This window comes from Lepisma saccharinum, chromosome 21 (genome assembly GCF_977018435.1).
Source record: "Lepisma saccharinum chromosome 21, izLepSacc3.1, whole genome shotgun sequence".
NCBI classification, from domain to species: Eukaryota; Metazoa; Arthropoda; class Insecta; order Zygentoma; family Lepismatidae; genus Lepisma; species Lepisma saccharinum.
The window spans coordinates 36,801,317-36,828,970 of NC_139249.1; the positions used below are offsets into that span (position 1 = coordinate 36,801,317).

Below are 27,654 nucleotides of genomic sequence, written 5' to 3' on the forward strand. Positions count from 1 at the left end.
GATTTTCACAGCCGCACGTTGTTCAAACTTTTCAGCCTTAACAAAAATCGCCGAACAAGCGAGAGGTGCTTAACAAAAAATTGACAACGTGGCACCCCGACTTCTCTCGACGACGCCGGTCGGCAGACTGATGCAGAAGGGTCCCCGCAAAAGGCATCTAGCGGCAGAAGCATGTACACTCGAAATCGAATGAAACGCCCCCCCTTACGGTTATGCAACCCGGAATTTTAATACATCTAGTTTCGCCAGGAATAGCAGCTCGCGAGAAGCGTAGTGTTTCCAACTCTTGAATCTAGCCACAGATTCACGCGACCGGGTGGAGATCTTGCTTTCCTCTTGATTTGATTTTAACGGACAAGAAGTTTATTTTGAGAATGTCTCTGGTAATAATAACAAGTGTTATTAACATTTATGCTTGAGTTTTTTATTATTCTTTTACCACTTCCGAACGAATATGTGAAGATTTTTTTTTTTTCATTTTGCAATAACGCTTTCGGCATTTTTCCTTCAGTGTTATTCTTCTTGTTTTTAAATTTTTGGCGACATCTGATGTGGAAAAAGTTCCACGAAGTTTGTTTTAAGTGTAAATGCATCTGGACATACAGTGTAGAGTGGGATTCGAACAACATATTCCGTCGCGAATCGAACCAGCGATGTTTTCTTTCCACGTTTATTAAAATTTGCTTCCTTCAGCCTACTTCCGATTGTCGTATATTTTAATTCGTATTCCCGTTTTTTTTTCATTTGCATTGTTCGAGCCGTGATAACTTTCTCTCTTAATCTGGTTATTCGAATACTTTTATACTTAATTTTTTTTCCTTTTCTCGATTTTCCCTTCGCACTCATGACAGATTTCGGTATCGCGCTTTTCCATATTTTCAGTAATTTAATTCTTTGACTATTTTTAATTTGCCCTTAGTCCGAATCAAGAAAATATGTTAGGAAATGTTTCCCGTGTAAATCTTATTGTATGGTGGTGTAAAATTGATGCCAGCTTTTTCTTGCGATAAGGGTTTTGAAAGTGCAAGGGCCTCATTTATTAACCATGGTGGGAAGGGGGGGGGGCGGAGGAGTGCCAGAAACCTTCCAGTCGGAGTATGCCTGAAACGAAAAGTATAGATCGACCACAACGAAAAAAATCCTTGGGACGAAAAGTACCCGCGCAGATGTCCCTTCTTCCCTTCAGCTCGGGCCATAAGGAAGCATGGTCCACTCTCCCCCGTCCCTCCTCGAGGGAGTACGGTGCACAGGAGTCCAGGGTCTGCGCAGGTTGTTTTGCTTGTGGTTCCACTCTTCCATCAGCAGGTGGGCTGCTGAGAAGGCTAGGCTATCTGCGAGTGAGGGGGAGGGGGTGACGAGCAACACTGCCACAGCGAGTCGCTGTAAATGATTTCATCGTCTGTGCTGGGTGAAACCGGTTCTTGGTGCTCCTATACTTTTCCGATACATTTCTGCCAGCCTTTCTAGGGAAGCGAGGTCATATGTTCCAGATTCGAACTCTGGTCAGGCATGAATGTATCACTGAGTTTGTCCCGTCACAATTTTATAAATTGATAATTCATCCGTATTATCGCGATTAACTCAAGAGGCAGAAGAGTGATGTAAAATAACCGAAATAGAAATTGATGCATTTGAGCCTGGTGCTAGTGTAACGACGAAGTTAACTCTTTATAAATGATGAAATAGGTAGCCCTTGCGCTCAAATACACTTATACCTTGGCACAAAAAAAAAATTCAACTTATCGTTGATCTCTTACTACATTTGGAATACAGCCAAGAGCGATGTAAAGCAATGCAATTACATTGTGAATGTTTCACATCCTATAGTCTTTCTTTTTCTCGTAGCGGGGGCGGGGGTTCATTCATTACAAATATCTAGGAAAGGATTTAGCAGCAATCCGTGATATACTTAAATATCATAACATGCTGCGTAGCCAGGGTTCTTGGTCCTAGCCTCTGATAATGAGTTTTTCTTTTTTTGTTGTTTCTTCAATCTTCATCAATTTCCCTGAAGCATCATTCATCCTCTGTCGCCATTGGCTGGCTATATGTAAAAGTTGACATAAAATTAGTAAATTTTGAAAAGAAAACACAAGGATATGCTTTTCTCATAGCTCGCCAAACATGCACATTTCTGTATTTTATGCTTTCAGCGCTATCATTATTCTTGGCAGGCAATGGAATTGAAGCAACTCTCACAACTAACGTAAACTACATGTCACTCAGGCATGACAATTCTCGCGGACAAAGAGGATTTTTTTGTCACATGGTAGCGCAATAACTATCTTCTGGCCTCCTACATTTAAATCCGTACTTTTTATTCCAGTTGAGTGATTGACTCACAATTTTGCCATTGAAGGTTTGGGTTGTATTTGGGTTATACGTATTGTGTTTTTGGTGCGCTATGAAAAAGCAATCCCAAAGGTTCGCACTGAACAGAAAATTGTGTGCTTTTCCTCTCTCTCTCTCTTCCAACTTCGTCCCTCTCTCTCACCCCACGTCCCCACTATTTAGGTAAACTGTTGTTAGAAACATATTTTCCGAAAAATATCCACATTGAAAATAATATTCCCCAATTGTTTTGATAGGGCATTTCTATTGCTCCGAACGAATTATCTCCGTAAGAGGACTAGGGCCTCCCCTATGGCGCAATCGTAGAGTCGTCATCTTTAATCAAGGGGTCCCGGGTTCGATACCCGGTGGAGGAACATAGTGGTTCGGAACCCACTATAAACTGTAGGTCCAGCCCCAATTAGTCTTTCTGTGCACAAAGTGGACTTAAAAAACAACAATTCAATTCAATTGCATCATCTTATCAATATTTTTAAATCTGCATGCACCTGCTTAATTTAATAGATTATACATTTATATTCATTGCGGGCAGAAATGTGCGAGATAACAATGCATTTTTTTCAGGGAATGCATGAGTCAATAATAATGTATATTTTACGGTATATACTCTTTTATATTGCATTGATTCAATAGTATCCTTATTTCCTAAAGCAAGCGTGAGTTTCTTTGCACACACCACGCAGGCCCTGCTTGACGTAAATCTCAGATGCAGTAACTTCACGGTTGCCTTTTGCCACCACGCTTTGGCTTTAATTCGAGCCCCGGTGGGTGCTTCGTTCGAGATTCTGCAGCAGTTTTACTCGTATCTATGCCTTGAGCATGCCACTTGCAACGGAACCAATAAAATGAAACTTTCTGCACCGGAATGGGCGTGAAACTCTACATGCACCAATGATAAGGTGTTTTCAAGAAGCATCTGCCACGTGCAGCGTGTCCCTTCGGTCCGAATGTTCCTTTACGATATAATTTCATCATGTCTTACACTTCGGAATTTCCAAGAGAGAAGATAGTCCGTATGTTCTTGTGCGGCGGATCTGCACTACTGATACGACCCTTGGTGTGGACGATTCATGCGTCAGGCGTTGGATTCGGTGTTACGAGGAAGAAGGGGACCAAGGAATGAAGTCAAGACCCAACAAAGGCCGGCCGAGGAAGACAACCAGGGAAGAAGATGCAGGCATCATTGAGATGAGCGAAGGCAATCCCTTCATGGCTACAACGAAGATTCGCCAAGAGTTTAAACTGGAGTGCCATGCTGCAACAGTTCGGCACCGTCGAGCGGCAAAGAAAGAAGCAATGATGCATTTCCATCACGAAGCACGGATCAGTTTTGCTTTACAATATTTACCAGCTCCTCAAGAATTTTGGCATAACGTAATTTTGAGCGACGAGAAAGTATTTTCGTCTGACGAAAATGGTCAGGTTTATGTTTGGAGGCACGACAACACTCGCTACGGCCCCGAGAACATTTCTACCCATGCTAGGAGTGGCAGGATATACGCGGCGGTGTGGGGATGGATCAGTTCGTCTGGAGTAGGTGGATTGTTTGAAGTGTCCTCGAGAATGAATTCGCAGGAATACGTCACAGTGCTGGAAAACCACATGCTTCCCAGCGTGCGAGAGAGACACCTTGAAGATGAGATTTCGCACGTGACTTTCGATCAAGACAACAGCAGCGTCCATACATCGAAAGCGAACACCACCTGGTTTAATCAGCACCCAGGAATTTCAAGAGTAGATTGGCCAGCGAAGTCTCCCAATCGAAAACATTTGGGCGTTGATGGTGAGAGTGGGAACCTAGACAGCTGAGAACAATGAAAGCTCTACTGGCTCACGTGTTTGATGTTTGGGAGAGTTTAAGGAGAAGACCAAACATCTGCTCGTGGAATCCTTGCCTCGTCGACTAGATGCAGTGCTTGAATCCAACGAGGGTGGACACAGTATTGAAACCCCGCACGGTTTAACCGATGTTCTTTGCTACATCCCAGAACAAAACTAATTACACACATCTCAATATGCAACTTATGTTTCCAATTCTTTCTTATTGATACCTTGGTGCTCATGGTTACTTTTTCACACACCTGCACAATGGTTCTTTAATTTCCCGTCGCTCTTTCAGCCGGCGCGGGAACCACCTTTATGGCAGTGATCCTCTGTTGCCGCGTTTGCCTACGAAGGAACTCGTGGCCAAACAACGAATTAGGTCTACCGCTTGGGCAAGAAGCGGCAACTTTACAAAGCCCTTCTCCCCGAAGCAGCCAGCAGGGAAACAGGATTTTGTCGAAATAACTCTTCTGCTCTGTGAATGAACACAGGTTCTAACAGCGTTTCGACTTAATTGGACATTATCCATTGTTTTTCTTTTTGATTGACTATATATTCTATCTATATATTTGGAGACATATCAAGAGATCACCTCTTCTCTCATCTTCAGGCGAACAATTTTTGCTATGTCTGTAGTGTGATTGGAACTATGACAGTCCGTGATTTTTTCCAAATCCGGTCCGCTAAGCAACCAGTCTTAGATGCCCATTCGAAATCGACAGCTATAGAGCAAAATATGTTTGAAGTGAAGAGTCTTATTGAATGAAAAATAGCTCGACTTACCCTCACATTTGAATTTTTTTAGATAACTTGCTTGCACTTCGTATAGAAGGCACCACGAGACTGAAAATGCACACTATTTGACATGGCAAATAGACCTTATTCCAGCTTCGCTGAAAGTTCGATGTAGTTGTCAGTCATTAAGTTCAACGGTCTCTGCGCGTGTGTTGTGATGGGTTACCGTGTTCCAATTTTGTTTTAATTCCATTTCATGCTCAAAAAGGCTACCCGAAGTGGGACCTACAGTTGAAAGTTGGATCCGAACCACTTGGCAGTTGTGTCTCCACCAGGAATCGAACCTGGGACTCCGTGATTATAGGGGGTTAACGCGTTCATGGCTTTACAGTTTCGTGAATTCAAGGAAGCCAAGGTGAGAAAAAAATGTGAAGAAATATCTTCTACACGGAGCTAACTGTGTGTATGTATGTAAAACTTTCTAGCACATCCATTTTCCTACCTTCATTTTATCATCATTACGTTGAATTTTGCACCAGTGATTTTTCACTACGTTCTAGGTCACGTCACTTTGAGTCGTAAAGTATTGTCTGTAATTCAGTTTTAGTATAGTTTGTAGCCTCTCATCCAAGAATTTTTAAGGTGGGAGAAGGAAGGGGGGGGCTCAACTTCTGGAAAAAATAGTGCGAGTTCAATTGAGAATACAAAAATAGAGCGGAATGATTATATTGCTACAATATCTTCAGAAAAGTAAAGCGTAAAATTGAATTCAGCCTCTGAGTGAGTCCATGATATTGTTTATGTTTGAAGGTAATATATTAAACATGACTATCAGCATAACCGAACGCATATAATGAGATGATTTATTAGTGTTACCAGGCTAAAGGTGTGGAGTGCGGCCTGTTGCCTCGTTCATTACGGAATTCCACATGTAAAAATTGATCAGCTCTTATAGCTAGTAACCATTATAGGCTTAGACCAAATTCTGGCGTTTATATTTCAATTCACTTCCTCAACAAATCCTTTCTCGATTGACTAGATTTTAAGCGGAGCGTCATTCAGTTGTTTGGGAGTGTTTTTTTTGCAGAAGCAACAGCAGCTCGCTCGCACCCACAGTGCCCCGCCCACTCGACGAGACGCGAGGTCTGTGCAGTGCAGAACAATGACAGTGTTGCCTCTCTATTCGATCTTTGTATTCTCTTTTGCCTGCCACTACACACACATTTCAGACAATTCTTCCCATGCAACAAATGGAAAAGCAATCAGGCAACTGTTAAATGGCTCTTTTCTAGATTTTGTATTAACACTTTCCACGGTCAAGATATGTTAACTTGGTTCTGTTTCGTATTCCCACAATTTGGCTTCGTGCAGTAGGGCTTTATATTGCAAGCTAAAAAAAACAACGTAGGCAGGTATTTTAACATTTTAATTTTCATCCGTTTCATGATTGTGTGAAAGAATATGGTGGAAAAATACACTACTTGAGACAATATCACTAATAATAATTGGCCGCCGCTGTGCCCGAGCGTGGTAAGCCGTCGGCTTTTGATCTCGCTGCCGAAATTCCCGGGTTCGAGTCCCGGCCTGGGTATGATTGTTTATGAGTGTTCCTTCATGAATTTTATCATACACTAATCCTCATCGTTGCGACTAGCCAAAAGTAAAGTAAAAAAAGAGAAAGATATTAGTAATAATAAAAATATGAATCTAGCTCCCCATGGTTTCTTTATGACTGTCCTTTTATCAATTTCATCGAGTCATCATTCATCCTCATTGTTGCGATTAGCCAATAAATGGTAGAGAAGCTGCGAAAAATAAGATGTAAAATAATAACAGAATTTTCTCCACAGAAGGAAAAATAAATGCTCCAGAAAACATGCAATACAGGAAATGAGTGTCCTGTAATGTGAGTCTGTAAATCAAATGTAACTCACGAATGAAGAAGTTTACGTGAAGGTTTCGTCTTCTACGAAGCAATACAGGCTTGGATGGCGCAGTGGTAGCGTCGTCGCCTTGTAATCAAGGGGTCCCGGTGGAGGCACAAAGTGGTTCGGATCCCCCTTTAAACTGTAGGTCCAGTCCCGATTAGTCATACTGTGCATTGTGGACTTAAAACACCAAATCAACAACCAACCAACCAATACGGGGTTGGAAACACTACGGTTATAGGTTTGGAAACACTGCTCCTCTCGGGAACTACTCTACCAGGCGAAACTAGATGATATAAAATTCCAGGTTGCATAACCGTAAGGGGGGGCGGGGCGTTTCATTCGATTCCCTGTGTACTACAACGAGCCTGTCACCCCATGTACCATATCAATCCTTGACATGCTAAACCTACCCTTCTGAACAGGATCCTACGTCTACAGGGAAGATGCGAGTAAGGATGGAAATGATTACATAACCTTTAGCGAGGACTAGCAGCCATGACGGCGCTAGACAGGATCATCTGACATGGAACTTAAACTGTGGTATCGGGGAGGGAAGTGGAATTGAAAATGTTGATATTTTTACCTCTCATGTCGTACAACCTATCCAGACTAGTCTTGCGGTTGGTGATGTTCTGGGAAATCGTCATTGAAAGGGTGGTGTAAAATCAAATGCTCTATCACTGTTACGTTAGCGACTGCTACTCACACGTCAGCTTCATTATGGTCATGAATTGTGTATTGCAGAGTGTGGGATGTGGATACGCAGAATTGGTAGATACAATCTTTTACTTACAGTCAGTGCAAAGCCCTTGTTCGTACGCCACAAGCTCCACTTCCTCCCTCACTACAGTTTTCGATCGATATGCAATTAATCAAGCAGTTCTTCATTCTTGCGGATGATTGCGGATTGTCCGAAAGGCTTTATCTTATCCGTTGTTTCACTTTCACTAGCGAGCTATTCGAGTGCCGTGAAGTTGGCAAGAAAAGAAAAATGCTGTTACAACAGAAAAAGTTAACAATGATCGCCGTTACGGTCGGTAGCGTATAACGGGTGTGTGCATGGTTAAAGCTTAGGACGTAACGTTTCGTAACCCAATTTTCGCTCAAACACGAGCGTGACGTGCAAAAACACTTGGTAGTTTGATAACTGGCTCGCCCATCCCCTCGTGATTTGGCGGTTTGTAGGAACTGCGGGTCGTTGGTTCGAATCCCGGACAAGTCCCGTTCTCTTTTGTTAGAAGTTTGCCGAAAACAGGGAGATTCAAATAATATGAATTCTAAGACCACTGACTGTGACAGAAGAATATTTTTCCCGTGGGTTTACCTTCGTTCCGCGGGGCGTATGTTAAGAGTGACTGGTGTACGCAGAGGGGGCTGAAGGGGCTATAGCCCCTCCGAAATTTTGTGAAAATCGACATTTTTGAAGAACTCGGGGGGACAAACCAGAGCGGTAAATGCGAAGCCCCCTAAAAATTCCCCGATTTCCATTTTGAGAGAGGAAAGTTCTAAAAATACAAAATATTTTATTGTGTATGCAGCCCCTTTCCCCAGAAAGCATCTACCACTATGTACTATCCACCTTTACGGTTCCAGCCAGTCTCGAACAAATATCCTGCATACGCCAGTGTTGGGAGTGCAGGTTTGGTGAAGACCACGAACGCCTCGCATCCCCCAATCAAGGAAAAGAAACGAATCTTTCTCTTCTTGTCATCGCAACTCCCCGTCGCAGTTAACCCAAAGTGGAATAAGTAAATCACGTCAAGGGGCCGTAGCTTTGAATCCCTGATCAATAACATGTTTCTTTACCCTTTTTCTGTGAGGGTGTAAGGGTGGTCTTTTCAAACGGCACTCAAGAGTCAACCTCACTTCCACGTAGTACACCCTGGACTGCAATTTGCAGATTAGCGAGGCTCTGGCGTCTTGACTTTCAAGACAGTATAATTCTCTGTGGAGCTCATGTCGTTTTGTCCCTATATGTTTGTGATTGTCCCTTCATCTGCCTCATCTCAACACGTCATCCTTATCTTCGCGATTAGCCAAAAGTGACAGGCGAAGTAAAGCTAACTAAATAAATCAACTTTTTTTCTGTCAAGGGGACGCATCCCCACCAAAATCAAGAAACGATGCTCATGCATAAACTAAACGTAAAGAAATAAGGAACATTCACTGAGGATGTCGCACAGATAAGCTAATCGAGATTGGACTTACAAAGGAAAATGGAACCCGAAACATAATGTGTCCAGAGATTATTGCTTTGGATGAAACTTATACCCTAAGAGTATTTTTTTTTCTAATTTTGTGCCAGCCCCTATACTGATCGCCACTCCAACTGGCGGTTGACCTTGATGGCTATTTCTGGCGCTTTCTTTCCCCCCAATCATTTTCAGGGGTGTGTGGTCTGATTGGTGTCAACAAACTCAGTTGCGAAGTAAAAACCGAAGGGATCACATCGCTCTCCCGAAGCAACGTTGCTAAGCGTACTTCTGTTTTTGCCAGTTTTCTTTATATGACTGTGTATCCGCCTGCATTCCGACCTGTGGGTGGTCCTTCCGGAAATTTCATCGTTCAAGACCGCATGTTCAGTTGTACCACCAACCACCGCTGATTTCTGGTGCTGACGATACCGTTGCCCGAGAAGACTTTCTCGCTTTACGGTACGTTTGGCAACATGTGGTGTACCCAACGCTAATTTGTTTCGTCCCGCCAACAACGTTCGGTACCTTGTGACTCGAAAATGCCCGATCTCAGTCGAAGAAAATTCAACTGATAGCTGATTCGCTGTTTCCCAGCCGCCAGCTGGAGTTGCGTTCAATATAGTGGTGGAGTGATTAGCGTGATACGCTACAAACTGGGGAAGGCATGGTTTGAGTGATCGGTTTAATTTACTTCGCTTTTCTGCCACATTTGAAGATAAGGATGAGTGATAATATGACGGACAGTCACATCCATGCCGGGATTCGAACCCGAGACCCCGGGGAAGAGTATGCATTGAGCTTGTTCTATTATCTATTGCAACGGTTTATCCTGAGCGTCGCGATTAACCTAGATGGGTGGAAAGCAACTTAAAGTAACCAAAAATACAAACACGTTCATTCCTCTCTCTCTGTTCTTCTGCAGGGTGTACCAGAAGTGATAGCGCAAACTGAAACGGTGAAGAGTACAATATAGTAGAAGAAAAAAAAAAGTCCCAGTAAGCATGGGGTCGTAAACGAACCGTTAAGTGAGATAATTGCGAAAGTATGGTTACGATCCGCCACTGATTTGATTGGTTGTACACATCGTATGCTTTTCACGTGTGAGGTACAGTAAAACCTCGTTAATCCGGACTAATGGGGGGGATAAGTTGACCGGTTTAACGAAAGTCCGGATTAACTGAAATAACCTAAAAGAACAGTAGTAAGTGCATTAAAACTCAGTTTATAGCAACAAACCACGTTTATTATGGTGTATTTAAAGGGCACAGTAAAATGTAAAGCAATACGACAATGCAATGCGATTGTTGACTTCTAGCCACATTTAAAACCTTGCATTCTGTTTTTTTTCCTTTTGCTTGTCCGGATTAAGCGAAGTCTGGCTTATCGGGATCCGGATTAACGAGGTTTTACTGTAGTTAGTAACGATTAACAGAGTTAAAAGGTTCACATCGCTAGACATTTCTGTTGTTGCTTTTATTACCAAGGACTATTGTACTCTAGACTATGTTACACGTTCGGCAGTGTTCAGTTTTAAACAAAGAAACCTCGGAGTTCGCAAGGAGACAAGCGTAAGATGTATCGTAACCATACATTCGCGCTTTTCACCGTTTCAGTTTGCGCTATTACTTCTGACACACCCTGTATATACAGATGGAAAAGTAATAGCAATTGCTCGTATATTGTACTGAACAAAATTTGTACCTGTGATTTACGCTGGCTCTGAGTGACGTGGCAATTAGAATTATCAAATTAAGCAAGTGCTTAATTGTCTGCAGGTGACAATGGCGAGAAAAAAGTGACAAAACGTGACCTTCGGTGACTGCGTGTTACGTAACGAAGGAATTGAAATCACCGAGATCACCATCAGCAGGAGGGGGAAACGCAAGGAGTATGCTATTGCTGCACATCCTCTTCGTATGCGAAGGAATGTCCCAGCATCTTTTGCGAAATGGAGGTAATTAGGAACGATTTCGTCACAGAAATCCCAACCTAGGAAACTATTTATTCCGGTAGGCTTCGCGGCAAAGAAGCCTAACTATCAGTGTATCAAACCGTAGGAGCATGTTGCGCTTATAGTAATTAGTTTTCTTATAATTTCCCTCCCTAAAGGCTAAGATTTATATTTTATTGTGAAGAAATCCCTCCCCTTTCTAAACATTCGTCTCGTTAGCCTGTCCTGAAAAATGTTGAAATAACAACATAGGTACATAACGTGTCACACCATTCACAGCGGCCAGGGGTCCCGGGTTCGAATCCCACTCGGGCATGGTTGTTTGTGAATGTCCATTTCATCACTCATCCCCATCTGCGCAAATTAGCCAAGAGGCACAAAACGCGAAGTAAAATAAAATAAATCAATCAAACTCATTCACAGCGCATAGAAGTCGTTAACGCGAACAACTTTTCTGAATAATTGTTTTTGTTTGACGATTGGATTCGACGCTATAGTAGCCGACCTCCATAGCAGAATGTTTAGCACAGCGCGCTAAGAGGCCAGGGGTCCCGGGTTCGAACTCCGGCCTAGGCATGTGTCTTCTTTGTAAGTTTTTCTTCATAAGTTTCATCATTTTATCACAGTCGTGATTAGAGAAAAGTGACAGAAATGCGGCGCTAAATAAGAAAAAAAATCGAATCAAATCGACGCTAGGAGCCTGCGATACCTCGAGAAAGTTTCGGTCTCGAGAAATCTCGAAGAACCTGGTTTCGGTCTCGTTCTCGTCTCGATTTTTATGGACCGTCTCGGTACCCCCCCACAAGAAACTCTTATGTTCGTATTTTGTTTTTCATACAAATTTTTCCACTTCAGTGTCTATTTCAAAACATGAGATCGAGACCTTTTCCTGTAGACCGAGACATACATTTGCAATCCGAGACGAGAACGTGAACGGTACAGGATTGTTCATTTATTGGAAAAAATTAAAGAAAAACTATTTAGGTTAGAAGAAACTGCATTTTCGCCAAGAGATCTGAAATAACGCCATGGATTCTCTGAGAAAATTTTGCGGGATACCTGTTGCATATGGATGAGTGTCTCGTGCCGCACCTACAGAGATTGGGAACGCAGGTCGTGCGAACACGCACTTTCTTGGAATGACTCCAGCGCTTTGGAGAAGATTTATAGGGTCCTTTATGCGGGAAAAGTATCGTTAACAACTATTTGACGTTCTGCAGAGGCAGTGTAAGATCCTCTCAACTACACGGGTGAACCATTGTGACTGGGTATTTTAACAGACATGGATACATGCGTAACGTTTTGCAGGTTTGCTGGTTAGTATCCTAAAAGCGACGTCCAAAGACAGATATCGTTATATTGTCCCCTGCTTGATTCTCGGCGAGGCCACAGGGCTCGCTTTTTAAAACTGTAGGTCCTTTCCCAGTTAACCTACTTGTGCCAGAAAATGACTGAAAAACTTGGGTTGACGTTTTATTGGTCTTTAAGAAACAATGAAACATCACCTCGGTTGCCAAATGCGTCGACGGAGTGGTGGGTTGAAGGTCCCAGTCTGGGCACGGGTATTCCTTTGTTAGTGTCCTTCTATAGATGCCCTCTAATCCGTCATTCTCATCGGCGTGATTAGCCAAAGGCATAACGTGATGCAAAATAGGAGATCGACAGTAATGAATCATGCATTGCCCATGATGAGTTTCAAAAGTTGTAATACCGCAGGCAATAGTTGAGGAAATCCTCGGATAAGGTGGTCGTAGAATATTTATGGCAGACAATTGTTGAGGAAATCCTCGGATAAGGTGGTCGTAGAATATTTATGGCAGACAATTGTTGAGAAAATCCTCGGATAAGGTGGTCATAGATTATTTATGGCAGACAATCGTTGAGAAAATCCTCGGATAAGGTTGTCATAGATTATGTATGGCAGAAATTCGTTGAGAGAATCCTTGGATAAGGTGGTCATAGATTATTTGTGGCAGACAATCGTTGAGAAAATCCTCGGATAAGGTGGTCATAGATTATGTATGGCAGACAATCGTTGAGAGAATCCTTGGATAAGGTGGTCATAGATTATGTATGGCAGACAATCGTTGAGAAAATCCTCGGATAAGGTGGTCATAGATTATGTATGGCAGACAATCGTTGAGAGAATCCTTGGATAAGGTGGTCATAGATTATTTGTGGCAGACAGTCGTTGAGAAAATCCTCGGATAAGGTGGTCATAGATTATGTATGGCAGACAATCGTTGAGAGAATCCTTGGATAAGGTGGTCATAGATTATGTATGGCAGACAATCGTTGAGAAAATCCTCGGATAAGGTGGTCATAGATTATGTATGGCAGACAATCGTTGAGAGAATCCTTGGATAAGGTGGTCATAGATTATTTGTGGCAGACAATCGTTGAGAAAATCCTCGGATAAGGTAGTCATAGATTATTTATGGACTTCAGTCTTTGAGAACATACTAGGATAAGCCGGGATAATGACGGATCACCAGCGAACGTATTAGCGTCAATTATTGCGAAGCGGAAAGTACTGGATTATAATCTTGGGCCGACCTCCGTGCCGGAGCTGTTAGTACAGCACACTACAATCACAAGTTCGAATACCGTCTGGACATAGCTGTTCTTTGTGAGTGTTCCTTCGTCAATTTCATCATGTTATCCTTATCTTCGCTATTAACCAGAAGTGGTAGAAAACCGAAGTAAAGAAAAGAACAATTGAATCTTGTGTTTGACACGTATGTTTCCGTATGGATCAAGGACATATTTAGGGGAGGGAGGTTCAGGGGGTCCGGACCCGCCGAAAAGGCTTAAAAAGTACTGAAATTAAATAATGAAAATATAGTTTTTTTTAATAGAATTTCTTGTATAATTGAAAGTTATTTTTTCCGCCGAACTTATTGGAAGGCATTGGGATCATACGGTTGTGAAGGGCAGAATCAAAGAAGATTTATGCACACTGCTATTTATAAAATAAAATATTAATCAGGAACTTGACTTTTTGTCTACTGGATCTAACATCCGTTTTTGTTGTTCAATAAATATTCAATTTTTATCTATTTGACATTAATTTTCGTAGCCAGAGCAAATTTTGTAATGCATTTTTTGCGCTATTAATTACACATAAGCTAGATAATGAATACTTGTTGTTATATCTCTATTCTTATGCCGTCTTTATACCTATTAATGTAATAATAACAATACTTATTAGTTAATTTACATATTTAATTAATGTCATTTCTTTAATTTGAACCGCGGTAGCTCATTCGTTATGGCGTCTGACTACCATGCGAGAGCCCCGGATTCGTTCCCCAGTGGGGGTGGGGGGACGGGGATTTTAAGGCGGCTAGGGGCGGGATGCTGATCACATCATCCCCATATTCGGCCGTGATGAAGAAAGTGTGGGGCCCTAACTCCACACCTCCTATACGCCTTCATGGCGTGGTGCATAGCACAGGGGAGCACTTTACTTTTTTTACTTTAATTTGATATGATTATTTTAATTTAATCATTCATATAATTATTATTATTTCTGAGACGCTTGACGGACCTCCAGCGATATTTACGTATTTCTAGATACGTGCCTGGTTCGGATGTCATCACTTCATCCTCATCGTCGCGCTTAACCTACCAGACGCTGAAAAGGCAAAGCAGAGTAGCCGCAACCCAAATTCAACAATGCAGTGCGGTTTTATCCCCGGAATATAATCGAAGCAATGGTTATTACTCGGTGCGCACAGCCGCCATACTGTTTGGCAGGTGCCTCCGCGCTGGCCCTCTCACTTCCCCACCTTCGCCGCTCCTTCGCATACGACCCTGAGCACTCGCTACTCGCTGGCACAAAACGATACGTCAGTCAGTAGAGTGCTTGCAGAGGAGTCGGATACGACCTCTTGGTTGCGGGGGCATGATTATCATATCCTGAGGCGAGATTTGTATGTGCAGTGTCGCATGTGTCAGTGATTCCTCCAAGTATCCCATACCCGACGCTTGCAAGAGCGTATTAGCCTGCTTAGGAAAGTGTCATTGGACTGGAGGACAGTTCAATCCACCGTGGTAGCTCCAGCCAACGCGACAAGGTGAGTGGATTGAATGTTAAATTGCTTTTGTGTTCTGTGTTGTTTGTTAACCTGTACCAGTGTGGTGGAGTTTAAAGTTTAAAACTGTTCCAACAGCAGTCCTTCAAGTTGCGTTGGACTTTTCCTCGTTGGTTTTAGCCCCAGGCACTACCATAGTAGATTGCTTCAGGCTTGAGTGAAGGTTCTGCGAAAAACCTGCCAGTTTATCGTCAATTTTTGTGCGAAATATGTAATTTCTAGAAACGTAGAAGTCCTCTGTAGGATTTTTGCGGTGCCGAAGAGAAAGCTGCGGTTCTGTGGAATTCCTGGATGTTATCCTGCGGTTGTTCAGGGATAAATGGGACTGTCTTAATCTACCTGGTTCTGTTTTACCCCAGATGTATATCTCTCCACCTTATTGGAAAAACGATTAATCTTAATACCTTAGCTCATATTTCTCGTGAATCATATTAGTTTTAAAAATTATCGTGAAACCTTTTCGACTTTTCACACGTAACTTTTAAGTCAAATGCTGCCATCCATGACTGGGCTGAGGTGCGTCTTTTAGCACCAGAGTTCTAATTGCAACGGCATTGTTTAGATTAGAAATAATACATTTTACTCGTAATTTGTGTATTAAGAGTAAAGCTGACGAAATTAAACTAATCTACATATCAATTTGCATTGTCGCCGAAAATAGCGAACATCTTGAAATTGACAAAAGGCCAAAAATTAGTTGCATTTTGCAACTTGTGACCGATAAGACCCACGTAGTTGAAAGAAATATTAGAAATTTGAAACATAGTTGAAAAGTGGAAATTTACAGCACTGTTTTTGGGCCTACTGTTTTCAAATGTAGTTTATTATGAATTCAGGATAGGACGCACAGTCCAGTCCACGCTATTCGTCACAGGCTGGCTACTTTCAAGGACTAATCCAGGCCAACTGTTCTTTCTGCTATGTGGTAGGATATCCACATTTTAGCTGTTTCTGATAATAGTGACTGCCTTCTTAATATTAAAATTTTAACATGTAATTCGAGTGGGCGTGATATCCTTTTCTGCAAATCGCTGTGGTATGCTCGTACTGCTTATGCTTCTTTTATACAGTAAAATAGCCTGTCTGAAAACTGCTTTCTGTGGTATGTATTTCTCGAAGTGCTAGACTCATTCTGTGATGCAGAGTTGCTTATTTTCCTTTGTACAGTGCATTTGCATGACATGCAATTTATTGATGTTTAGATGGATTTTGTTCGTGAAATAGCTTTCTATTCGGATAGAAAACCTCGAACTTTGTAAACAGATCATCCAACCTTCGCGGTATAGGGGCCATTTACCCACTGTACCTCCTCGAGAATTGCGTAGAGTTTTTTTTTAATGGACAGATTTCAAGGTTTTACGTAATGTAAAAGTGGTTCCAGCGTTAGGAAAGCACAAATAACGGAGGTGTTTGATCCTAAATGGCCCCGTAAATTAAAACCTGCAATTTCGGAGTATTTCGTCACTATTTATTAGTAAAAACTGTTTATATGCATAATAATAGAAGAGCACGTCGAAAATAACTATCAGTACCAAATCTAACAATCCTAACCTAACTAGCCTACGTAAAATTATAGCTGCTGTTGTGGAAAGTCGTTTTGGGTGCTATATTCTCTTGCGCGAAGCCTTCGGGCTGTCCTGCTTCACAGTTAAGTAATAACACATTTCCGAGACCTAAAATAAACTGAAAACGTTGATAAACAAAATCTTCATAACCATGCAAGGTATTTAACTTTTCCCAGGTGGTACAGAGGGTCAAGGGTACCGCGGTATGTTGACTAATGAATATATGTGGGGAATGCCTATAGTCGGTTAGTCTCCTTGTGGGAACTGGCTCGAAATACCTCAGAACGACGCAGTTCTCAACAAATAGATCGTATCTTCTCATAGAATTATGGAGAATCTTCACACCCAGAGCTCAAAATGTACCTTTGGTGCATCAATTTGACAGTTATGTGTAATTTCGGATTCTTTGAAATTATCGTTTCTTATCAAGTGACGCATTTAGCAGTTCATGCATTTTAATGGGTATACCTGGAGTCGGCATATTTATAATTTGATACATTTCGGGTTGTTCATTTGTTTCATACGTTGTCGTGGTTTTATCAGTTATTTGGAATATCAAAGTCCAGTGGCGTGCCCAATATTCCTAGGAAAAAAAAAAGAAACTTTGAAGGCAGGAAAATGAAAAGTGAGAGCTGACTACAAAGGACGTGCATCCACCCCCACCCTTTTCGAAAATCCTGGACACGCCACTGTCCACCTCGATGCACAGGATATGGCTGAGATTTATCTAAAGCTTTATCATTTTAGGGTGTATCTTAAATGAAACTGTTGACGTGATTTAGGTCTAGATTTATACAGAGTATCTATTGCTTGCAGGAAGTTACGATGATGCTGCCTCGCGATCTCTCCACCGAAGATCGTGTCTCGATCTGAGTAATCGTGATCAACGTATTCACCCTAACCGTCCCGATTAGTCAGGAGTGGCAGAAATACTACCCCAAATAGCTTCTTTCCTGCCTCAGCAACATTAGTTACTCTTTGGGGAAATCAAATCAGCTATGACTGAATTGTAGATGAGGTGCCAAACTTTGCGCTTTTTCTTCGTACTTGCCTACTTGGAAACTCTGTAGCATTGTACGAAATAGCTGCATTGCTGGATTTACGCTGTGAAATTAAGGCTACGAAGCTTCTTGCGAGCTGAAGATCGCCTGGGTCTTGTTCTCGTAATGGGGCCGCCGCTTTCACTTTGATTTCAAATAACGGACATTGACGATCTTTCCTCTTGCGCTGGATGTGCAAAGAGGAATTTGTTGCATTGAAAGCAGGTTTTTAATGGAGATGTTCTGCAGCTTTCGCTTAATGTAGATTCTTCTGTGCTTCCAGTGATGTTTGGTCTGAATGTTTACAAACTGACTGCTTTCCCTCCTCCCCTTCCACGCAGTAAATTGCGTAGTTGGTCTAGAATTGATCGTGCAATTGTCGTGCAAAATTTTAACTATCTGCTACCACTAGCGTACCCATGTCTTTATTGGATGGGGGTGGTGAACCTGAAGCCTATATCCTATAGTAAAACGTGGCAAACTTGGACGCATCCTCCTCTAATATGCCAACCCTCAGTGGGATGTTAACCTTTTTGTGCTTAGTGGTGGGGGGCGGAGACCGACCGTACACCTTCGAAATTGTCAAATTTTTAAAATTTAAATTAATGATTTTACTTGGGGATATAACAAAATGTATTTCAAAATGCAGAAATCAGTTAATATCGAAGTGTCACCAACGTTCGTCCAATTTATTATATCCTGGAACAGTTTCAGGTTTCTTAAAAACAAAAAGTATGGACACACACACAGAAGGAAAAGGAAGATAAGTAGAATTCCAACATTAAACTTGGCACTCCTAAGGTAACAAAACGTAAAAATTACTATCAGCAACGACGTAATGAAGTGATAAATTATAGTCCATATAAAATCATCAATTATCTCCGCTAACCGGAAACAAAACGTTCATGTTATAAACAATGTAAAATGTTCCATTTTATCGCAGTGTACGAAGTTTCACCGGCGACTGCTTAGAGTGCAGAGTACCCCTTTCAGCCCAGGGGCGTATCCACAGGGATGCGATGGTCACTCCCAACTGCCCAGATCAGGTTTTTATTACACCCTGTTCCTAATATTATCGGTGACAAGTATTACGTGTTTTCTACCTCTTATAGGGATATGATTCTGTGTAATATATTAGTTTTCTGTACATGACGTTTTATACCATTGGGTTATACCGCAACAATTGGATCAATTATGGTAATGGAAGAGAACTGCTGACGTTCAGGCCGTACCAAGGATTCGAAACTATTTTTGCAATGCGATAAGATAAACTCTTGGACCATAGAGGCCTGTCGGTTTTCTCTAAAGCAATGTCGATATAGAAAATATTTTCGGCTGGGTGAGAAGCTGGACTAAAGTTAGGCACTTCCATCTATAATTTCTGGATCAGTCTGAAGACGTGGGAATTTTGGTTCGCGGCTACATTTATTGCGTTTTGTATTGATAAGGGTGGTCAGCTGGTCTCTATGACGAAATGTTCAGCATAACGCTCTGCGCCGAGATTCCAGGTTTGAACCATGGCCTGTCGCCTTTTAAAATTTTTATTCATTCTCCAGAAGAAATACACGGAAGTACACACACTTATTAACTGTAATGTAATACTTTATCTAGCTTAATGATACTTAAATTCCGTGAGGGAGAAAATGTGTAATCTAAAACTATAACTCCATTAAGCCTTGTTTCCATGATTATGAAAAACTAAATATGCTGACCAAGGCAGTAATTTATTTTATTAAAAAACATAAACTAACGTTAGTTTATGTTTTTTAATAAAATAAATTACTGCCTTGATCAGCATATTTAGTTTTTCATCTAAAACTAATTCTTTTTCCCAATAAACCGAACATTTGATAGAATTCATATAAAGGTCCATCTTACGCGAATCAGTACCTAATCACTTTAATTCGATGCAACAGGTATTCGTAGGTAAAGAGGAAAAATGTGTTTCATGCAGCCGAAGTCACTTTTCTCACCACTGGAAAAATATTATGTAGGAAGAGTAAGAAAGTTGTACAGAATGGTCTGGTGATTCACTATGGGAAGTACCTGCAGCAGTTGGGGATTTTGTTTTGGTCAAATGGCTGAGAATCCGGTTTCATCACCAAAAGCTGAGCCCAGGTCGCATTGGTTATTGTGTTCAAAGGCATCCATTAGGCGCTTTTCGCTGTTAGGCATAGCCTATTCTATTTACTGCTTTCATCTACTTTCTAGACTGGTCTGGTGGCTTAAAAATTGACCTGTGTAGACGTCAAAATCTTGGAAAATCGGGAATATTAACCATTAAGAAAAGCTGAACTTCTTCAAATTTTATCATGAATCTGCAACTGTTTGTTTGTTTGGACCACTCGTTTACATTACCTTAGATGTAAGGAAGTTCACTAATATAACTAACACAATGTTGAAAGTTTGCTTGTGCACCAACATCTTATTGGGGGGGGGGGACCTGGTGTTCTTTGGTTCTTGTTACCTTGCGAAAACAGTCTTTCACTTTCATATTATTCGCTGTGAGTATGAGCATAGGCGTAACCCAAATTTGTCCAGGGTTCGAATCTCGCCAGGATGTTTTTGAGTGTCATTTCATCATATCACTCATCTTCACGATTAGCCAAAAAGTGACAGAAGAAGCGAATTAAAATAACAAAATCAATCGTGTAACCCAAATTTGCAGGTTTATTAAAATTTGCGAGTTAATGGTACTTTTGTTAACGCCCTCGGGCCTGATAAACAATGTAATGAGTAATTTTTATGATTTCGCAAATTTAAGTTATTTAGTAAAACAGTCCTGGACGGTATTTTTATATCACCTAAAACAGAACTCTGGCTCAAATTACAATAGGTGTGCATAAAATAAGACAATTCATACATATACCTATTATAACAATATAACAGAAAGAGATAAAACCACTACACTGATAAGTGCGTAAAGAATATGTGTCTTAATGAAATAAAGCAACATTTGCAGAGGTATACCCAGATACATATTCGCATATATACTCATATATAAACACATATTCAGATACGCAGACAAATACATATATTTACATACTTACTCATGTACACAGAAACACACATAATTCTTGTAATTCTTATTCTTAATGTTCTTTGAAGAGAAGACAGGAACTGCTTGAAAGGCATAACGAAACCAAAGTCTCCAGTTTCTTACTATTCCATTGTGCTTAATGCATAGTCTTAGAATAGGCGAATTCTGGTGTACTGTTGAGTGGGATTTGTCGTAATAAAAAGGCTTCCTGAACCGTATGGAATAGAAAACGTTTTGATTCGGCTACCCCAAAGTCCCAAGTTAAGTCCATGAATATGAGCAGAAAATGTCCACCAGACATTTGAAATTTAAGATTATTGTTCGACTTGGAATACATAATGGCAGCGATGTTCCAAAATATCTTGCGCAGTGCGGAAACTGGGATGTTCAGCCATAAGGTTTACAGGGACCCGCAACAGGTAATGTGCTTGTTCAGAGTTTCCCCTGCGTTCTTGCATTGCGTTTCGTTATTGTTCTTGACCTGCATTCGGAAATTGCTGGCTTGATACGGTCATTTGCCTCTCTCGCTCAGGTTTTTCTTTCATCTCCCAGGCAGCGCTGCAGGAACAACTTTGCAATAACTATCCAGGTCACTCTCTTTTCATGTTGTGTAAATAACATACTAGCTCTTCTCCCAGACTTCGGGAATATCTTCGAGGGAAGAAATTTTTTGAAGAAACTTGAGGCGACTATGAGAAACTGTGCTAATTTGGGTCGAACACACGAAAGGGTCGTATCTCCAGGGTATTTACGTGTTTATTATTTTTTTTCCAGTTATTTACCGTGTAGCTTAGCTACTAGTTTTTTTTCTCCAGGTTCATGCTCAAGTGAAAGTCCCAGCTCCCATGTTTACAATAGGCAAGTTCCTGAAATTAGTCTGGATATGGATAAGTTTTCTCCAGTGACGTTGCTGTGAGAAGTGTGGAGTTCTATAGTTGGTTGTTTCTCTTTATACTGAAAAGTGTATTGGGTGTTCTTTGTATGTAGAGCATGTCTGCTTGGTAATTGTGGGTCCAGGATAGGGTACATATAATAAATCGATAAAATTGTAAATTGTGAAAACCACAAGGAAATGATTATTATTAATACCACAACTTTCCTACTGTAAATATGGAAGGAGGAAGCTGGAGTACGTAATGATTATGACCGGGTAACATTCTCTGAAGACTGAAAGAGTTTGTTCACTTTATACACAGAAAGGTAACCGGTACTCGACCTGCAGATTAGTGTGGCATCCGAATCACTGTGCAATGAGCCTCAATCGGGTATCGAACCAGAGGCCTCTTGATTACTGTTGCGTTTCTTATTTAAACACTGGACTGATTATATACACTATTTAATGTACACTGACACTGGACTACATTGGAATGGAGTCGACCACCGTGTAGCAATGTCTCTCGCTGTTCTCTCGTTCAGTGCGGGTATTTCCCGATATGTACCACGCCCTGCACAGTCTCCGAAGCAGAGTCTGCACTGTCCTGCCACCTAGTGGCGACAAGTATAATGAATACTTAAGATATACAAATTTTCACACATTGATAACACAAATAATAATACATACACTAATCTGTCCCAAACATAGTCCCCCCTCTTGATCGAGTCGATCAACAAAAGTACCACTAATGATCTACTGGAAGAGGCACTAGTTTGTTAACTGGACGTTTATAAGTTGAAGACGAAGTGCGAACAGTTGCAACACGCACTAGTCCATCCGCACCAGGATGCACTTGTTCAACTATAGCAAGTTTCCATGTAAGTGGAGGTAGGTGATCTTCCTTCACTAAGACCACTGTTCCTGGTTCCAAATTCTTCCTTTGGGTGTTCCACTTGGTCCTCTGCTGCAGGGAATGCAAGTAGTCCTTTGACCAACGGTCCCATAGTTGTTGGTACATCTGCTGCAATCTCTGCCATCTGGATAAACTGGATTCTTTGATGTTAGTCAGACTAGGCTCAGGAAAACTAGTTAGGGGTGCACCAATAAGGAAATGGCCAGGGGTTATAAAACTGGGATCTGTAGGGTCATGTGACAATACTGTGAGGGGCCTGGAGTTAAGACAGGCTTCGATTTGAACTAAGAGTGTTTCAAGTTCTTCGAAAGTGAGAGCAGAGTTCCCTACGATTCTCCTCAGGTGATGCTTCATGGACTTCACTCCTGCTTCACAAAGTCCAGCCATATTTGGGCTATTGGGTGGTAGAAAATGCCATTTGAATCCTTCCTGAGCTGCATGGTCTTCTAAAGACTTGCTGAAGTCTGATGATTGGAATAAATTCTTCAAGTCTTGTAATTCACGATTGGCACCGACGAAATTTCTTCCGTTATCGCTGTACAAGTTCAAACATTTTCCTCTGCGTGCCGTAAATCTTCGCAAAGCAGCAATGAATGACTTGGTGCTGAGATCTCCGACCAATTCTAGGTGTATGGCCTTTGTGGCAAAGCATACAAATACTGCTACATATGCTTTCAGCCTTGATTTGCTTCTAGTGATTGACGGCTTTATGATAATTGGTCCAGCGTAATCAACTCCAGTGTTTAGAAATGGTCTAGTGGACTGTATTCTGGATGGTGGTAATTGTCCCATGAGTTGGTTGGAAATAGATGCTCTTAATTTGAAACAAATGAGGCACTTATGCAGAATAGCTCTGACCACTTGTCTGGCTCTTGGTATCCAGTACTCCTGTCGTAATGAAGATATAAGGAGTTGCGGTCCTGCATGTAATAGCCTGTGGTGTTCTGAAAGAATGATCAATTCAGTTAAATGATGCTTCGGTGGCAATATGATTTGATGTTTGCTATCATATGGTAGCTGTGAGTGCCTAAGTCTTCCTCCAACTCTGAGTACTTGTTTGTCATCTAGGAAAGGATGCAAGTCTGAAAGTTGACTATCCTTTGACACCTGACTGTTAGAAGACAATTCTCGTATTTCCTTGCCATAAACTTCGTGTTGCATGCTTCTAATGCAAGTATGCAATGCTGATCTTAAGTCACTTGCTGACAATGATCCTATATGTTTCTCTTGTTTGTTCCTCGCATTGTGTAGAAATCTCAAACAATATGCAATCACTCTTTGAAGTTTCAATAACGACGAAAATTTGCTGATGAATTCTATTTTTGGTGCATTTGTGACTAGACTTACTGTAGTTGTTCTTTGTTCTTCAAGTTCGTCGAGTTTGAAGTCATCATCCCTTGACGATGTTGGACTCGAAGGCCATGCTGTTGCTGGAAGTGATAGCCAATCAGGGCCATGAAACCACATTTGAGAGGTGTGTAGTGAGTCTACATTTGTCCCTCTGCTGATTAAATCTGCGGGGTTCTGTGCTGACACTACATGTTTCCAGTACTGAGGCTTCGTACATTCTTGAATTTGTGAAACTCTATTCGCTACAAAGGTTTTCCATCGTCTTGCAGGTGATGCGAGCCACGCCAGTACGATCTTCGAATCGGTCCATAGATTGATTCTACTGACTTGCAATTGTAGTAGTTGTAACACCTTGTGTGTTAGTTTCGCCAGCAACAAGGCAGCGCACAATTCAAGACGAGGAAGAGTGATTCTTCTTATAGGTGCCACACGCGAACGTGAACAAAGTAAATGTACAGTGGTTTCACCATTTTCATTTGTTGATCTAAGATACAAACAACAGCCATATGCAACTTGCGATGCATCTGAAAATCCGTGGAGTTGAATGTCAACCACTTTTCCTTGAACTAGCACAAATCTGCTAACTTGTATCTGATTAATGTTTGGTAACTGTCGAAACAAACGTTTCCACTCCATGTTGAGTTTATCTGGTAACTTATCGTCCCATTCCATGTTATGGAACCATAATTGTTGTAGAAATATCTTGTAAGAAATTACTATTGGACTCACTAGTCCCAAAGGATCAAAGATTGATGCGACAATAGAAGCTACTTGTCGTTTAGTGATGTTGTCTTCAAAACATGACACTATCTCCTTGTTATTTGCTTGCAATTTATCGGTGACTGGATCCCACGTGAGGCCTAAAGCCGTAACGCTTGCTCCCTTGTCGAACTGAAATGGTAGTTGCATTTCTCTATGAGTAGTTGGTACTGCTTCAAGAAGTTCTGGATGATTAGAACACCATTTCTTCAAAGTGAATCCTGCTGAATTCAGTAAATTGATTAGTTCTCCTTGCAATTGTCTAGCTTCTTCAATACTGTTGGCTCCAGTGAGGAGGTCATCAACGTAAACATCTCGTTGTAAAACTTTGGATGCATTCGGAAACTTGGTTGCTTCCTCTTCAGCTAACTGCTGCAATGTTTTGGTCGCCAAAAACGGTGATGATGCCAAACCAAATGTGACTCTTGTGAGCTCGAACGTTTGTACTGGCATATCTGTAGATTTTCTCCAAAGTATGCGTTGAAACTTAGTGTCATCTGGATGAATCAGGATTTGTCTGAACATCTTCTCGGCGTCTGCCGTAAATACAACCTTGTGCGTTCTGAAGCGAAGAGCTATAGACTGAAGATCGTCATGTGTAGTTGGACCGACCATCAGTATATCGTTTAATGAGACTCCATTTGTTGTTTTTGCTGATGCATCAAAAACAATTCTGGTCTTCGTGCTGCTGCTGCTAGGTTTGAATACTGGGTGATGTGGTAAATAGTATGACAAGTCATCATCTTCATTTAGATCTGGTTGTACTGGCTTCATGTGTCCCAACATTTCATACTCCTCGAGTATTCTGCTATACTCCTCCTTCAACTCTGGTTGTTGTTGAAACCTCTTCTCTAACTTATGTAATCTGAATAATGCCTGGTTGTATGAATGTCCTAGCTCTGTATGATCTGATCGAAATGGGAGACGAACAATGAAACGCCCTGTTTCATCTCTGGTGGTGTGTTGATTGAAGTGGTTTTCACAAGCTACTTCTTCAGCTGTTTTTGGTTTCGAGTACATTTCCTCCAACTCGAAAAAACGCCGTAATTGAGAATCCAAATTATCCTCCATGCGTACAAAACATGCTACTGTGGGTGTACTAGGTTCTACAGGCTGTTCCATCCGACCAGCTAAAATCCAACCTAATTCAGTATTTTGAAGAACTGGATAGTTTTCATCTCTCGTTTGTCTTTCAGGAAGAAGTAAGTGCAAATAAAGTTCCGATCCAATTAGTAGATCTATCCCTTCTGGTTTGTAGAAATCTGGATCTGCTAACTCAATGTCGGTTGGTAGCTTCCAATGTTCATGATGAATAACTTGAGAAGGTACGTTCCCTGTGATGCGTGGGAGTATCAGACAAGTAAGTGAAGTCTGGAAGTCTGACACTCTTGAGCGCAGCTGAATGTCTACACTGTGCTTGGCTTCCGATGAAACATTATTGATTCCTCTGATTGGAATATGATTTTTCTGCTTTCGCAACTGTAGTCTCTGGACAAGATCTTCCTTGATGAAATTTGACTGAGACCCACTGTCCAGGAGAGCTCTACATGTATGTGGCTGTCCCCTAGAATCGACGACTTCTACTAAAGCTGTTGATAGCAGAACGTGTGATCTTGGTTTACTCTTAAATGTGCAGTATGAAGATTGTACTGAAGTTGTCCTTGCAGCTTCATTCCTCGTGTCTGGTGAGTCATTCCTTGGTTGGTCTTGCCTTAGAGGACCTCCTCGTTTACCGCCTTCGTCTGGATGCAACAGTGAATTGTGTTTCAATCCACAGCGCCTACAATTACCTGAAGTACAGTTTCTTAAATTATGATTCGATCTGAGGCAATTGTAACAAAGTTTGTTGTTGCGCACACACTCTTGTTTCTGCTTCAGACTTGCGCCTGCAAAAGACTTGCATGAATATAAGGAATGTGCTAATTTACAGAAATAGCATTGTGTATTTGTAGTTGTCAGGTAAGAATTTGACTGACGGATGTGTTTCTGTTTAGGGCTAACCTTGTGTTCATTGACATTTTTGTTTACGTGAACAGACTTCATTGATTCCAAAGCTTGACATTTTTGTTCTAGAAAGGTGAACAGTTCCTTTAGTGTAGGGAATGACTGATCGGTATGGCTTAATTCCCATTCCCTTCTTGTGTGAGAATCAAGTTGAGCCAAAAAATGATGTATCAAAATAACATCTTCTAACGGTGTTTGTAATTCAAGGGCTCGAAGAGCATTTAAGTTACTGGTGATGTCATTAATGAACTGACGTAATTCTGTGGCATTTTCCTTGTTAACTGCGTTCACATGCAAGATGCTATTGACATGACTTGCTGCTATCAGTCGTTTATTCTCATACCTATCTTTCAACAATTGCCATGCAATATCGTAATTTGAGTCAGTCATGGGCAAAGTATCGATAAGTGTTCTTGCTTCAGATTCTAATGATGAACGCAAGTAGTGGAATTTCTGTATTTTAGGAATATTGTCATTTGTGTGAACCATAGCCTGAAATGCATCTGAATATGCTAACCAATCCTGATAATTACCGTGAAACGTGGGTAAAGATACCGTGGGTAATTTAATGTGCTTGGTGCCTAATGATGAAGCATTGTTTACAACATCCGATCCATCTGTAGGTGCAGCTTGTGCTTGTTTATGTTTCTCTATAATGGATTCCATTTTACCCCGTACCTTGTAGTAAACTTCTTCAAAATCCTCCCTGTGAGGTTCATGATTTTCGTTTATATCTTCTACTTCTAAACGTGTTTGAACTTCATCATATTTTTCCCACAAAGGTGTTAAATTCTGCAAACGGACCCTTACTTCTTGAACTTCCCCCATATCTTCAAAGGAATTAACAAATGCTTGTGTTCGTGTTAACTGGCCCCTAAATCCAGCTCTCTTACGTATCAACACTCTTTTCTCTTCTTCATCCATCGCGAAAGAAAGAGGGAAAGATATGTAGGAAATTGTACGTGAGGAAAGAGTAAACAAAATATGGTGCGAGCCTATCTAACTACTGACCTTGACCTGAAGC

General features: G+C 41.3%; 2 protein-coding genes across 4 annotated transcripts in view; one reads left to right on the plus strand and one right to left on the minus strand.

Moving 5' to 3' along the window:
• The window catches only part of LOC146004507 (PTB domain-containing engulfment adapter protein 1-like), a 162,920-nt gene that overhangs the window by 18,483 nt on the left and 116,783 nt on the right, over positions 1-27,654 (plus strand). For 2 of the 3 annotated variants that reach the window (XM_083143374.1, XM_083143377.1), the window contains exon 1: positions 14,798-15,067. The exons of the other annotated variant lie outside the window; for it this stretch is intronic. The gene's annotated coding sequence lies outside the window, so the exon portion shown is untranslated. Of the gene's footprint in view, positions 1-14,797; positions 15,068-27,654 lie in introns of those variants that run through there. 3 annotated transcript variants of the gene reach the window in all.
• LOC146004133 (uncharacterized) lies at positions 22,350-27,554 on the minus strand. The gene has a single exon (XM_083142800.1). The coding sequence runs from the start codon at positions 27,552-27,554 to the stop codon at positions 22,350-22,352; it is 5,205 nt and encodes a 1,734-aa protein (XP_082998926.1).